The sequence below is a fragment of the Papio anubis genome, chromosome 17 (assembly GCF_008728515.1).
Source record: "Papio anubis isolate 15944 chromosome 17, Panubis1.0, whole genome shotgun sequence".
Lineage (NCBI taxonomy): Eukaryota > Metazoa > Chordata > Mammalia > Primates > Cercopithecidae > Papio > Papio anubis.
This window is the reverse complement of record NC_044992.1, coordinates 73,487,939-73,499,524: the sequence shown is the minus strand read 5'-3', so window position 1 is coordinate 73,499,524 and position 11,586 is coordinate 73,487,939. Positions and strand designations below refer to the sequence as shown.

Here is an 11,586-nt window from a genome sequence, read left to right as displayed (position 1 = left end):
TCCAGCCCACCTCACTTTCTCTCTCGTCAGAGCCCAGGACTGGAAGCACCCCAGGGGCTCTCAGCTGAGCACCATCCCGGTGCCCCACGCAGGAAGGGGAAGGGGTAGGGAGTCAGGGTGGGAAGCACAAGAGCTGCCCCATGGGACCCATCAGAGGCAGCCCAGCCTCTCTCCTGCCCTGGTGCCCAAAGACAACTTTGAGGCAAGCCTCTTCATCCTTGATTGAGCCCCATTGGCCCCGGGAAGGCACAGCTGCTGAGACCCACCCCTTCCCCGCTCTGCCCACCTCAGTAGGTCAGTTTGAAAGCCCTGGGAGCCTGTGGAAGTCATCAGACTTGCTGGGGAGGCTGGCTGTGGGGTGGGCCAGGGCCAGAACGCAGCACTATAGCTGCTCAGGGGCAGTGGGAGGCCCAAGGTCAGGCCCTGCCCTGCAGATGTGGGGGGACCTACTAACTCCTCCCCCAGCTCTCGGCCCGGGGCTTGGCTCCTGGGTTGCAGGTAATTTCCCCAAAAAAGCCTTTCTTCCAGCACTTCCGTTCTCCTTGGAGGAGGGATAAGTAACTACTAGGTAAAAATGAAGAGGAGACCCACATGGGTTCAGGATGCACACCACGGTCCACAATGCTCCTCAAGGGCCCACACCACGGTCCACCAGGCTCTCAGGCCTGGACACTGCGGTCCAGCTGAGCCAGGGCAGAGGACGGCGGCCCTTTTCTGGAGGAAGCACGACAGGAATGCGTTGAGGGATGCACAAGTCTTTATTCCTACTGGCAGGGGAGGTGGTCCTGTGGGTGGCAGAGTGGGCACCTTGGGCTGGTGGCTCTCACCTCTTGCTGGCTGTAGTGCAAACACACCAGGGTGACCACAGGCCCTGGGCTCCTGCCGCCCGACCACCCGCCCAGCTGAAGCACTCGGCCCTGCCGGCCACAGCACCCGGCCCCCCACCCTCCATCCGGCCACAGCACCCTGCCTTCCACCCGGCCGCAGTACCCGGAAGCTTCAGCCACTTGGGCACCTTGCCCAGGCTCCTCTTCACAGGCTGGGCCGTCCCTGGGATGGGCTCAGGGGGGCCCAGTGCCCCCTCCTCAGCAGTTGGTTCAGACTCAGGTGCAGGGTCAGGGGCTGGCAATGGGGAAGGGGACCCGGCGACCCTGGACATGCACCTAGGGGGAGGCGAAGATGCAGGCTGCTGAGTGCCGCCATGGGAGGTGCCCCCAGACCCACAGGCACTTACCTGGCCACCAGCATGTCGGCTGCAGATGGGGAGATGGCATGCTCCAGCAGGCCAGGCTCCAGGTAGACACCTGCAGGGAGGCCCAAGCTCACCCTGAGCCTCTGAGGGGGGGCCCACCCGCCATCCGCCATCCGCCATCCGCCATCCGCCCAGCATCTGCCCACTGGCACTCGGCTCTGGGAGGGCAGTGGCCAGCAGGTGGCTGTCCCAGCCCTCTCTCGGAGAGGTGGTTATTGGGGCCGCAGAGCTCCCTCTCAGACCCAAAGGAGGCCCCAGACTGAACGCCCTTCCAGGCAGCTGACTCTGAGGTCCAGAGACAGGCTGGCCGGGCTCCAACACCGGCCCCAACCACCGACACTCACCTGCCGGCTCCTTGGCTCCGAAGTGTACCAGAGCGGCCGGGAAGAGGTTTGCCTGTAGGGAGGGCGGGGGGCTCAGGGGCCGGGTGGGCACCGTGGGCAGAGCACCCCCCTGCGGTGGAGGCAGCCACACCCCCAGGGCCCGGCCCTGCTGATGGCCACAGCTCCACCATCAGGCGGGCTCTGCCTGCCCGGCCCCCAGGAACCCCTCTTCGCCCAGCTTCCTGTCTGGCACCAACCCTACCCCTGTACGCAAGGCCAGGGCGCCCTGGGACCAGCGCCCTCCATGGGACCACCCCAAGCCCCAAGCCAGCTGAAAGCTGCAGCCTCGAGGGTCCTCAAGCCATGCAGCATCACAGTCCTCCCTCTTCTGGCCTCTGCACCTGAGGAAGGTGGGGCCAGGCGTGGCGGGTCCTGGCGTATGTGCCGGGACCACCGTGGAGAGGCGCAGCTGCCAGGGTGGGTATCCCCCTCCCAGCTCCAGATTCCCCCTCCCGGCTCCAGGCTGCTCGGGGCCACAGGCTGGGGGTGGGAGTGGGGCTGGGGGATGTTAAAAGATTAATAAGAGGAAGCTTCAAAGGCCAGGCCCAGGAACGCTGAAACCTCAGCCTCCAGCCAGGGGCCCAGGGACACAAACAAGGGGCCGTGAATGCTTTGAAAACCCAATTGTGCCGCCTGGGATCAAAGCCTTGTGAGGAGAGAAGGGCCTGTGGGGTGGGCAGGGGCTGCCCGAGTGGCCCTGAAGAGGCGCTGGAAGCTGGGGAGCCAGGAAGGGAGCACGGGGAGGACAGCGCCAGGAGCCGCCGTGGTCTCGGCCTCTCACAGGCGGACGGCATGCTTCATCACCACGGGGCCTCCAAGATTCACACCCAGGCTGCAACTGCTCACAGAAGCCCAGGGGACACTGCCCAGAGGCCGCTGTGGGCACAGGAGGCCTGGCCAGCCCCACCTGCAGCCCACCTGCAAGGGGCAAGAGGGCTCCCTCAGAAGCCACCGATGCAGAGAGGCACCTGGTGTTCATCACAGCCGCACAGGCCAGGACCCTCACCCGGCACTGCCCCGTGGGACACACAGAAAGAGGCAGGCAGGACTCGGGAACGCCAGCAGAGGGAAGTAGGCTTGGTGGCCGGGCCTGGGGCACCCGGGCTCTGTCTGCGCATCTGTGCAAGGAGCACTGAGCCAGGCAGCCTACCCGGCTGTCCCCACGTGCTCGTGCCCAGCCTTGACTCAGGAGGGATCCCACTGCTCGGACGAGGGGATGGTGGAGAGGAGGGTCAGCAGACTGGGTGGCATGGAGGCTGACCCATGCTTGGAGAGGCTCGGCCTCTGGATGGACCCCAAAAAAGGAGCCTCCCAGAGTCCATGTCACCTCTGTCCCCCACTGGTGGAAAGGGTGTTCTCTGCCCTGGTTCCCAGGCGCCATCTCAGTAAGCGACCCAGGGTGAACAGAACCACCCGGTCACCAAGCTGGGGCTAGAAAAGGAAGGTGGGTCACACCATCCCCCCAGCCACCCAGAGCAGGGCCCAGGACGGGCCTTTGAGGGAGGCTCAGGCTGAGAGGCCTTTCCCCACCAGCACTGCCCCAGGAGGTCTCAGGCTGCCCGCCTGGCTCCCTCGGCTGACAGGGAGAAGAGGGGGCACCCGCCCTGCCCTGACACAGCCTGAGGGCCTGGAGCCGGCTCCTCCCTCGCTGCTGCCCAGGACACTGGGGTCCCAAATCCGGCCACCTCTCTGCTGCCAGCCCCTTACCCCACTCAGTGTTGCCAGGAAGAGTTTCCGAAAGGAGGCCCACGCCAACCCCCATGGGGCAGCAACTCTGCAGGGGCTGCATGCACACGTGGCCCAGCGCCCCGGTCGCCCCCTCCAAAGAGAACGGCACCACCCTCGGGGAAACGAAGCCAAGAGAGGAGCCCTTACAGCCCAAGATGCCCAGGAGGGAGGTGGCACCATGGTGCCCGGGAGGGAGAAGGCACCACGGTGCCCGGGCAGGGAGAGACGGGGCATCCACCCACAGAGCGGGAGCGGGGACTGCAGGAGCCATCCCACCTTCTGCAAGACCATTTGTCAACGAGGAACATTTCAGAGGGTCCAGGTGGGGTAGGGCCTGGTGGGTGGGAGGAAGGGGGCCTGTCGTTCCCAAGAGGCCCTGGCAGTGGGCAACACAGCAGTACAGGACGGGGCTGTCCGGGTGGAAAGGAAGGACAGACCTGGCTAGGGGTGGGCGCCCAGCAGGCACTCAGGCCGGAAGTGCCAGTCACTCCTTCCCAAGTGGGTGGCCAGTGTCCTGGCAGAGGGTCCCCCGAGGCAGCCTGAGAGCTCCAACAAACAGAGGGTGTTAGGAGCCAGGCTTGCCCCACCAAAGCCAACGGAAGGAAGCCCAAACAGCAGAGACTTTGAAGAGATAAGTGAGGTGACCGTGACATCAAAGGTGGGCCTAGTCCAGGATGACCTTCCTTATGACATGAGGATGCGGACTGCACACAGAGGTGACCGTGCCAGCCCTGATGCCCAGGGCCAGGAAGCAGGTTTCAGGCAGCGGTCGGGGCTTTGTTCCCCACAGTGGTGCCCCCACGCTGCTCACACTTCCCTGTCCTCCATCCTGGCCGCCTCCTCCCAGCCCTCCCAGAAAACCTGTGCTCTCCTGGGCCAGGGCCACAGAGGGCTGCCGGACTACCCCAGCCCCCACACCCACGCACGCTGTCCCTCTTAGAAGCAGGGGCCAGAGCAGGGCCCCACCAGAGACAGACATGAAAGCCGGTGCTTCCACGCCCGCCGCCTGCTTGCCTGCCAGGGAGGCAGGCTTCCCCGCCTCGGCCCCGCCAGCTCTCTGACGGCAGGCAGGCAGGAACGTCACCAGGGACGCCACCCCGAGAGGCCCCCAAACTAGAGCTGAGCTGACGGAGGGCAGGAGATGGTGGCTGGCGGGGAAGCCATGTATCTCCAGGAACAGCGCAGCAGCACCCCAGTGCTCTCAGGGGGCCTCCCAGTGGGAGGGTGGGCTGCAGGCCTGGGCGCTGGTCCTCCTCCACCCCAAGGCATCTTCCAAATTCAATGTTTATCAACTGGCTGGCCAGCAAGGGAGGGGGTGGAGACGGAGGAAGGAGGCCCAGAGTCCGCCCGGCAGCTCAGGGGCTGAGAGGGGACTGTCTCACCCCTCCCCTGCCTCCGTCTCAGGGAATCCCACTCAGTCCTGCTCCTGATCACCCCTGGCAGCTGCCAGCCTTCTTGCCCCATCTCAGCAAGTGGCTGCAACCCCAGGCAGCAAGCAAGCTTCTCACCTCCAACCCAGGCCTCTGCAGAGGCCTATGGCCACTTTAAAAAAAAAAAAAAACCGCCTCTGTTGCTAATTAAAATATCTGAAGAGGCTTTGAAGAGGAAACCATTAGGCCAGAGGGCTTCGGAAGGCCCCAGGCGGCTCTCCCACAGGCCAAGGACAGGACATTCATTGCTTCTGGCTCTGGAGGGCGGCCCAGCAGGGCTGGGGACCGGGCACCCTCACTCTGGCCCCACCCTCAGGAGCTCTCAGGGAGGTGGCAGGGACCCACAGAAGCAGCGGACAGCTATGGGTACCAGGGCATTCCTAGCAGGGGCCAGCGGGGCCAGCGGGAGAGGCCGGGAAGGGGGAAGGGGCAGGAACACAGACTTGGCAGCTGAAGCCCCAGGCGGCCGTCTCCAGCTGAGGTCCTGGTCCCTCTGGGGCTCCCCAAGCCCTGCTCCCAGGCCTGCCGGGCCCTTCCTCACCCAGACGCCTGGGCGGGCACTGGTGCTGCCTTGGCCCCAGCACAGCAGCCCAGGGGGGCCGAGACCTCCAAGCGGCCTCAGTTCAGGCAGGCCGCCTAGCAGGCCCTTTCTCACCCGGGGCCAGGCAGGAAGCAGAGGAGGCTGGAAAGACCTGTCAGAAACAACTTCAGAGGCGCACGGCCCCCTCTGAACCCACCCGCTCTCAAAGGCTTTATTATCCCACACCAGCGCCTGCCAAGCCACTCCTTCCTGACTGCGGGCCTCACCCTCGAGTCCTGCCCTCCCTGGAGGGCCCTGCCCCGCAGCACCCCAGGGAGGCCTTCGGGTACCTGAAAGAGGGTCCGCGTGTGGTCGTCCAGGACTGTTTTTGGAGGGGTGATGACTGAGGAGAGAAGGCATCTATGTGTTAGGAAGCACTGCGGTCCCCATCCACGCTCCCAAAAGAAGACAGGCCCGAAGATGGGGGTGACACCTCACGTGGGGCAGAAGAGCCCCTCATGATCACACCCTGTGCCCACACTCCGGCTGCAGAAACCCCAGCTGGCGGCTCGGAGGGGCTGGGGCGGGGCAGGCCCAACTGCAGGGGTCACCACCCATGTAGCCCAGCTCCCCTTGAGGGGGGCAGCCTAACCCGTTGCCACCTAGACGCTCCAAGGGAGGCCAGCCGCTTCCTGTCCACCGACCCTTCCCACAGTCCTCGCGCTGGAGTGGCCTGAGCCCCAGGGGTGGGGGAGCCCCAGGGCTCCAGAGGGGAGCGGAGCGCTGAGACAGAAGGCAGGAAGCCTGGCTCCCACCCTCCCACCGCCCGGCTCAGGGAGAAGGGCCCTGCTAGGTCCCCACACAGACACCATGGGCTGCAGAAGGCAGCTGGGCGGGAGGCCACAGATGCTGCTCCCGTGGAGAAGCTGCCGAGAGCCCCAGCTGGGACGGGCGGTGTGCCCACAGCACCAGGGTCTCGAGCACTGGAGGCAGGAGTGGGCTCAGGAGAAAAAACTTACACAGGTAAAACGACAGCTCGGGGTTCCCCAGGTGGCTCCTCACAAAGTCTCGCAAGTCCCCCACTGCAGAGGAGAAAGAACATACAGACAGCTCTTCTTCCACACCAGCCCCGGGCTGCCCCGGGCACTGGGCCACTGCTCCCACCCTCCTGGGCCTTTCCCCGAGGGGTGGGAATTCAGCCCTGTTCCTCCCACAGCACCCCAGGTGCTCGACGTGGCTGGGCCCCCGTGTGGGCCACACTTGGGACCCCCGCCCTGCTGCAGCAGGGCACTCCCGCTGCCAGCCTGTACCCCCCAGTCCCCCCCCGACCCCAGCCTCAGTGCTTCCCTGGGGGAGGTCCCTGCGACCTTGGGCTGCTGCCACCCAGCTGTCTGGGGTACAGGTCACAAGCCCCTGAATGTCACAGCACCACTGCCCTCCTCCCAGGGTATGGTGCCTTCCTCTGGGTGCCCCTCTGCCCCAGCTGTGCCCAGTAGGTGGGTGACGTGAGCACTCAGGACCACAGGCTCATCTGGAGCGAGTGCCCAGCCTGCCTGACACTGCAAACTGGGTCGCCTCTGCACCCCCAAGGGGACCTCAGCACCTGCACCTGCCCAGTGCCCTGGGACCCGCAGGCCAGGTGGCTGCAGTCCTGTAGCCTGGAAGGAAGGAGCCAGGAGGGGCTCTGTGGGCCCCCGCCCCCCTCCCCGGACACCGGCAGCGCTGCCCACCTGTCTCGCTGGGGCGGAAGAAGCCCTGTAGGACGTAGCGGTCGGGGAACAGAACCCTCAGAGCCACCTAGGCCAGACAAGTGCAGGGTTGGAGGGACGGCCGGAGCTGCACCAGGGACCAGGCACGGCCTCCCCGCTCGGCCCACGCCAGGCCACGGACACCAGGGCTGGGGCAGGCAGAAGCAGCAGCCACCCCCAATCAGGGCCCGGGCCTCGACTCCCCCATGGTAGGCCGGGCACGGAGACAGCCGAGTACCGTGCGTGCGCACAGTGGCCTGAGTTCTAAAACCACATTGACCTGTGTTCAAATTTGCTGTTTAAAGTTTCATTCGGGCAGTAGCGGTGGCTCAAGCCTGTGTCCCATGCACTGGGAGGCAGACAGGTGGATCACGAGGTCAGGAGGTGAGACCATCTTGGCCAGCCGGTGAAACCCGTCTCTACTAAAAATGTCTAAAAACGGTGGCCTGTAGTCCCAGCTACTCCGGGAGGCTGAGGCAGGAGAATGGCGTGGGCCAGGGAGGCTGAGCTTGCAGTGAGCTGGGTCAGCCGCTGTACTCAGCCTGGGCCACAGAGTGAAACTCCGTCTCAAAAAAAAAGTTCCCGGCCCAGCTAGGAGGCGTGGTGGCTCAAGCCTGTAATCCCAGCACTTTGGGAGAGCCAGGCAGTGGTCCAGGAGATGAGACCATCGTGGCTAACACGATTAGAAACCCCGTCTCTACTAAAAATGTCTAAAAAACTAGCCGGTGAGGGTGGCGGGTGCCTGTAGTCCCAGCTACTCGGGAGTCTGAGCAGGAGAATGGCGTAAACCCGGGGAGGGAGCTTGCAGTGAGGCAAGATCTGGCCACTGCACTCCAGCCTGGGCAGGCAGAACTCCGTCTCAAAAAAGTTTCATTAGGCCGGGCGTGGTGGCTCACACCTGTAATCCCGGAACTTTGGGAGGGCCAGGCGGTGGGATCACCTGAGGTTAGGAGTTCAAGAACAGCCTGGCCAACATAGTGAAACCCCATCTCTACTTAAAAAACATCCAAAAATTAGCCGAGCTACTGGTAGTGGACACCTGAAATCTCAGCTGCTCAGGAGGCTGAGGCAGGAGAACTGCTTGAACCAGGAGGCGGAGGCTGCGGTGAGGCGAGATCGCACCACCACACTCCAGCCTAGGTGACAGCAAAGCTCCATGTCAAAAAAAAAAAAGTTAGGCTGGACACTGGCTCACGCCTGTAATCCCAGCACTTTGGAAGGCCAAGGTGGGCAGATCACAAGGTCAGGAGATTGAGACCATCCTGGCTAACACGGTGAAACCCTGTCTCTACTAAAAAATACAAAAACAAAATTAGCTGGGCGTGAGTGGCGGGCGCCTGTAGTTACAGCTACTTGGGAGGCTGAGGCGGGAGAACGGCATGAACCCAGGAGGCGGAGCTTGCAGTAAGCTAAGATCGCGCCACTGACTCCAGCCTGGGTGACAGAGAGAAACTCTGTCTCAAAAAAAAAAAAAAAAAAATTCATTCTAAATCATGAGCAGGGGAGGATCGACTGGCCACTAGAGGCAGGCATGCCACAACAGGGGGGTGGGTCCTGCTCAGAGCTGTGCCTCCGCTGCCCCCACATCCCACCCGCAGACCTCTGGGGGGCCCTGCTCAGAGCTGTGCCTCAGTTGCCCCCATGTCCCGTCCATAGAACTGACAGGGGGCCCCCTCAGAGCTGTGCCTCTGCTGCCCCCACGTCCCGTCTGCAGACCTTTGGGTAGCGCTCCAGCTTCTCCTTTATCTGCGCCTCCCTGAAGGCCTTGGTCACCAAGGGTGCTTCTTCCAGGCGCTTCCTGTGGTGAGGAGGGGAAGGGAACAGGGCTTCTGGTCAGAATGGGGGCCACGGCAACTGGCCCCGGGCTCCTCACCTGCACCCGCCAGGGTGGAAGTGGGCTGCTCTCCCCGCACAAGGCAGGAAGATCTGAACACCCCTCCCAAGGCCCCAACCCTCTGAGGTGCTCTTAAGGGCAGCCTGTCAGGGACCTGGGCCACGAGCCAGTGCTGGCACCTGGGGACGGCGGGCAGCACAGGCACCCGACGGGGCAAACCCTGACTCGAAGAAGCTGGGAGGCACTGAGGGAGCACCCACCGCTCACTCTTGAGCTGGGCCAAGCGCCTTCTCACGTCATCCACTGTCAGCTCAAAGAACTCATCAGGCAGCTCCGCTGGCCAGGCCTGCAGCCGCTCCTCCAGGTCAGGGTGGCACACCACAGGCTCCCGGTCCACGGGCTCCAGGTCCACGGGCTAGAGGCAGAGGGCGCGGCTGACGGCGGGTGTCACGGGGGGCCCTCCACACCCCAGGCTGTCAGCGTCCCCAGCCGAGGTGGGCACACAGACTTGGGAGCTGGGCCCACTCTCTCCCTGGCCCTGGCCAGCACAGTGCCAGGGCCAGGTCCTGGGGGCAGGGCTGGGCACAGCAGCTGGGGGCCCCCACCCCACTCAGGGCCTGTCCAGGGCTGGAGACCCTCCTTCTCCCAGTCAGTGCACCAGACCTGACGCTGAGCCCCTGCTCCCCACCCATCAGGGTGCATGGCCCCTGGAGTCTGGCTCAGGCCACGTCAGGGTCTCTGTGGGGGGCAGGAGTGGCGACAGCCGCCAAATTAGAGCGTCGGCAAAAACCCCAGCCCAGCTGCCCCCGCTGTCCCCACTGCCCTTTTGGCCACAGCTCCATGGCCAGGCTGACTCCATGCACGCCTGCCCCCAGGGAACAAGTCGGCCCTTCCCTCTGCCCACCCTGGGATGCGGGAGGGACACTGTCACCCCTAATTGGCATCAACAGCAATGAAATGGACAAAGCCGGGCCATGCAGCTCCCGGAGCCCTGGGCAGTGATTTTGGTGCATTCGGCCCAGTGTTGGAATGGGTGGGACACCACACTCGGCCCCATCCCCCCTCACACAGAACAGCCGAGAGCCGTCGGGAGTGCGGGTGGCCTGGAGCTGGCTCTGGCCTCCCACCCCTACCTCCAACTCTCAACACCTGGGGATGGCTTGGCAGGCCCTGGGAACAACCCTCCTGGTCTGGTCCCGTCTCCCCTGCAGTCTCCCACGCAGCCACAGGCCGCTGCCTCCTGCCCTGCACAGCATTCCAGCGCTCCCACCATGCCCACACTGGGTGACAGCCAGGGTGCGCCTGCCAGAGGTACACCTGTCCCAGGTGTCTCCAGGGCTGCCCTCCAGACAGACACATAAGACCTTGACTGCCGTAGGCGACAGGGCCCTGCAGCCACCCAGCACGTGGCTCTGTCATGACTTGTCACGGGAGTCTGGCAGAAGCCCCACTGGCTTTGGCAGTGTCGTCACAGGGCAGCCAGCAAGGGCTGACCATGGCCCAGCAGTGGGGCCACAGGTGGCTGACCAAGGTCCCTGGGGGTTGCCCTTCCAAAGCCACAACCATCCTGCAGCCACTGAGAGCAGCCTGCGCCACAGCTTTTTATAACAAGATGCCAGGCGCCAGGCGGCCCCCCACAGCCCCAGCGCCTGCATTCCAGAGGGCCGCGAGCACGCCTGGGTTCCCAGGGGAGAGGAGGGCAGGACGCGGTGCACCCTGGGCCAGGAGCCACCGTGTCCATGAGCGGCCAGGCCAGCCTGTGGCAGGTCGGCATCCTCTGCAGCCTGGTCCAGAGCCTCCCTGGAGGGGCCCCCCGGAAGGCGCGCTGTCTCCCCGAGCGGGCAGAGCACCCCGATGGGCACGCACTGAGCCTGACGACCAGACGGGGCCCTGTCCCCAGGACACGACGTGCTCAGACGGCCACATCCAGGGCACAGCCTGGGAGTCACCGGGGGAAACGTGGGCTGCTGGCACGTCTGCATACTGGACAGCGCCAAGGATCCCCAGGCCCACAGCCCACACCAGGGTGCCTCCAGGATGGGGGCCATAGGGGACGGGGCCATCAGCGTCACGCTGCTAGGGGGCTGTTGAATTTCACTTGGAAAACAAAACTGATGAAATCTCTAATTCCTGTGGATCCTCCCTAGTTTCCTACTCATCATCCCAAGGGCCCGGCTCCGGAAGCTTCCGTCTGTCAGACGGACGCAGGGCCCCACACGGGGCTCGGGCAGCAGGGGAGAGCGGCCTCTACGGAAACCTCCCACGCCCGCCCTTCACCTGGGCAGAGAAGCCCCGATCGGAAGCAGCCTCACTGCAGCCTGGGGTCAGGCTGGATGAGCGGCTACCACAAGGGCCCAGGCCCCCTAACTCTCCCCCAAGAACAGACGGCGTCTGCAGCAGGGCTGCTGGGAAATGGCACTTGGCCGCCAAAGACAGAGGGAGATGCCAGGGGACCCTGTGTGTGGAGAAACTTCAAACACCCATCAGCTTAGCCCCGAGCCTTCCCCCGGAGAGAGGCTCTCCGTCCACAGAGAAGAGGCGCCAGGGAGCGAGAGGCGCCAGGGAGTGGGAGCCACAGTGGCGGGGCGTGGGGTCTCGGGGTTGCCCCAGCCATACCCGGCCCTGCTGACTGGCGAGCTCTGCCCGGCAGCCTGGCCCGGATTTGCGGCATCAGCGCTGCTTCTGCGTCAG

The 11,586-nt window shown here is 64.6% G+C and overlaps 1 protein-coding gene across 6 annotated transcripts in view; it reads right to left on the bottom strand.

The window, feature by feature from the left end:
- Positions 1 to 582: 582 nt before the first annotated feature.
- Positions 583 to 11,586, bottom strand: part of ASPSCR1 (ASPSCR1 tether for SLC2A4, UBX domain containing) — a 44,364-nt gene continuing 33,360 nt past the window's right edge. For 4 of the 6 annotated variants that reach the window (XM_009191502.3, XM_009191505.3, XM_031657178.1 and 1 more), the window contains 9 exons: positions 9,156 to 9,310; positions 8,778 to 8,859; positions 7,044 to 7,110; positions 6,333 to 6,395; positions 5,664 to 5,716; positions 1,597 to 1,648; positions 1,235 to 1,304; positions 1,016 to 1,163; positions 583 to 837 (listed from right to left, as the gene is read on the bottom strand). In XM_009191502.3, the coding sequence (XP_009189766.2) occupies positions 598 to 837; positions 1,016 to 1,163; positions 1,235 to 1,304; positions 1,597 to 1,648; positions 5,664 to 5,716; positions 6,333 to 6,395; positions 7,044 to 7,110; positions 8,778 to 8,859; positions 9,156 to 9,310 (930 nt within the window). In that variant the 3' untranslated portion in view covers positions 583 to 597. The other 2 variants (XM_003913592.3, XM_009191506.3) reach the window with 2 other exon arrangements.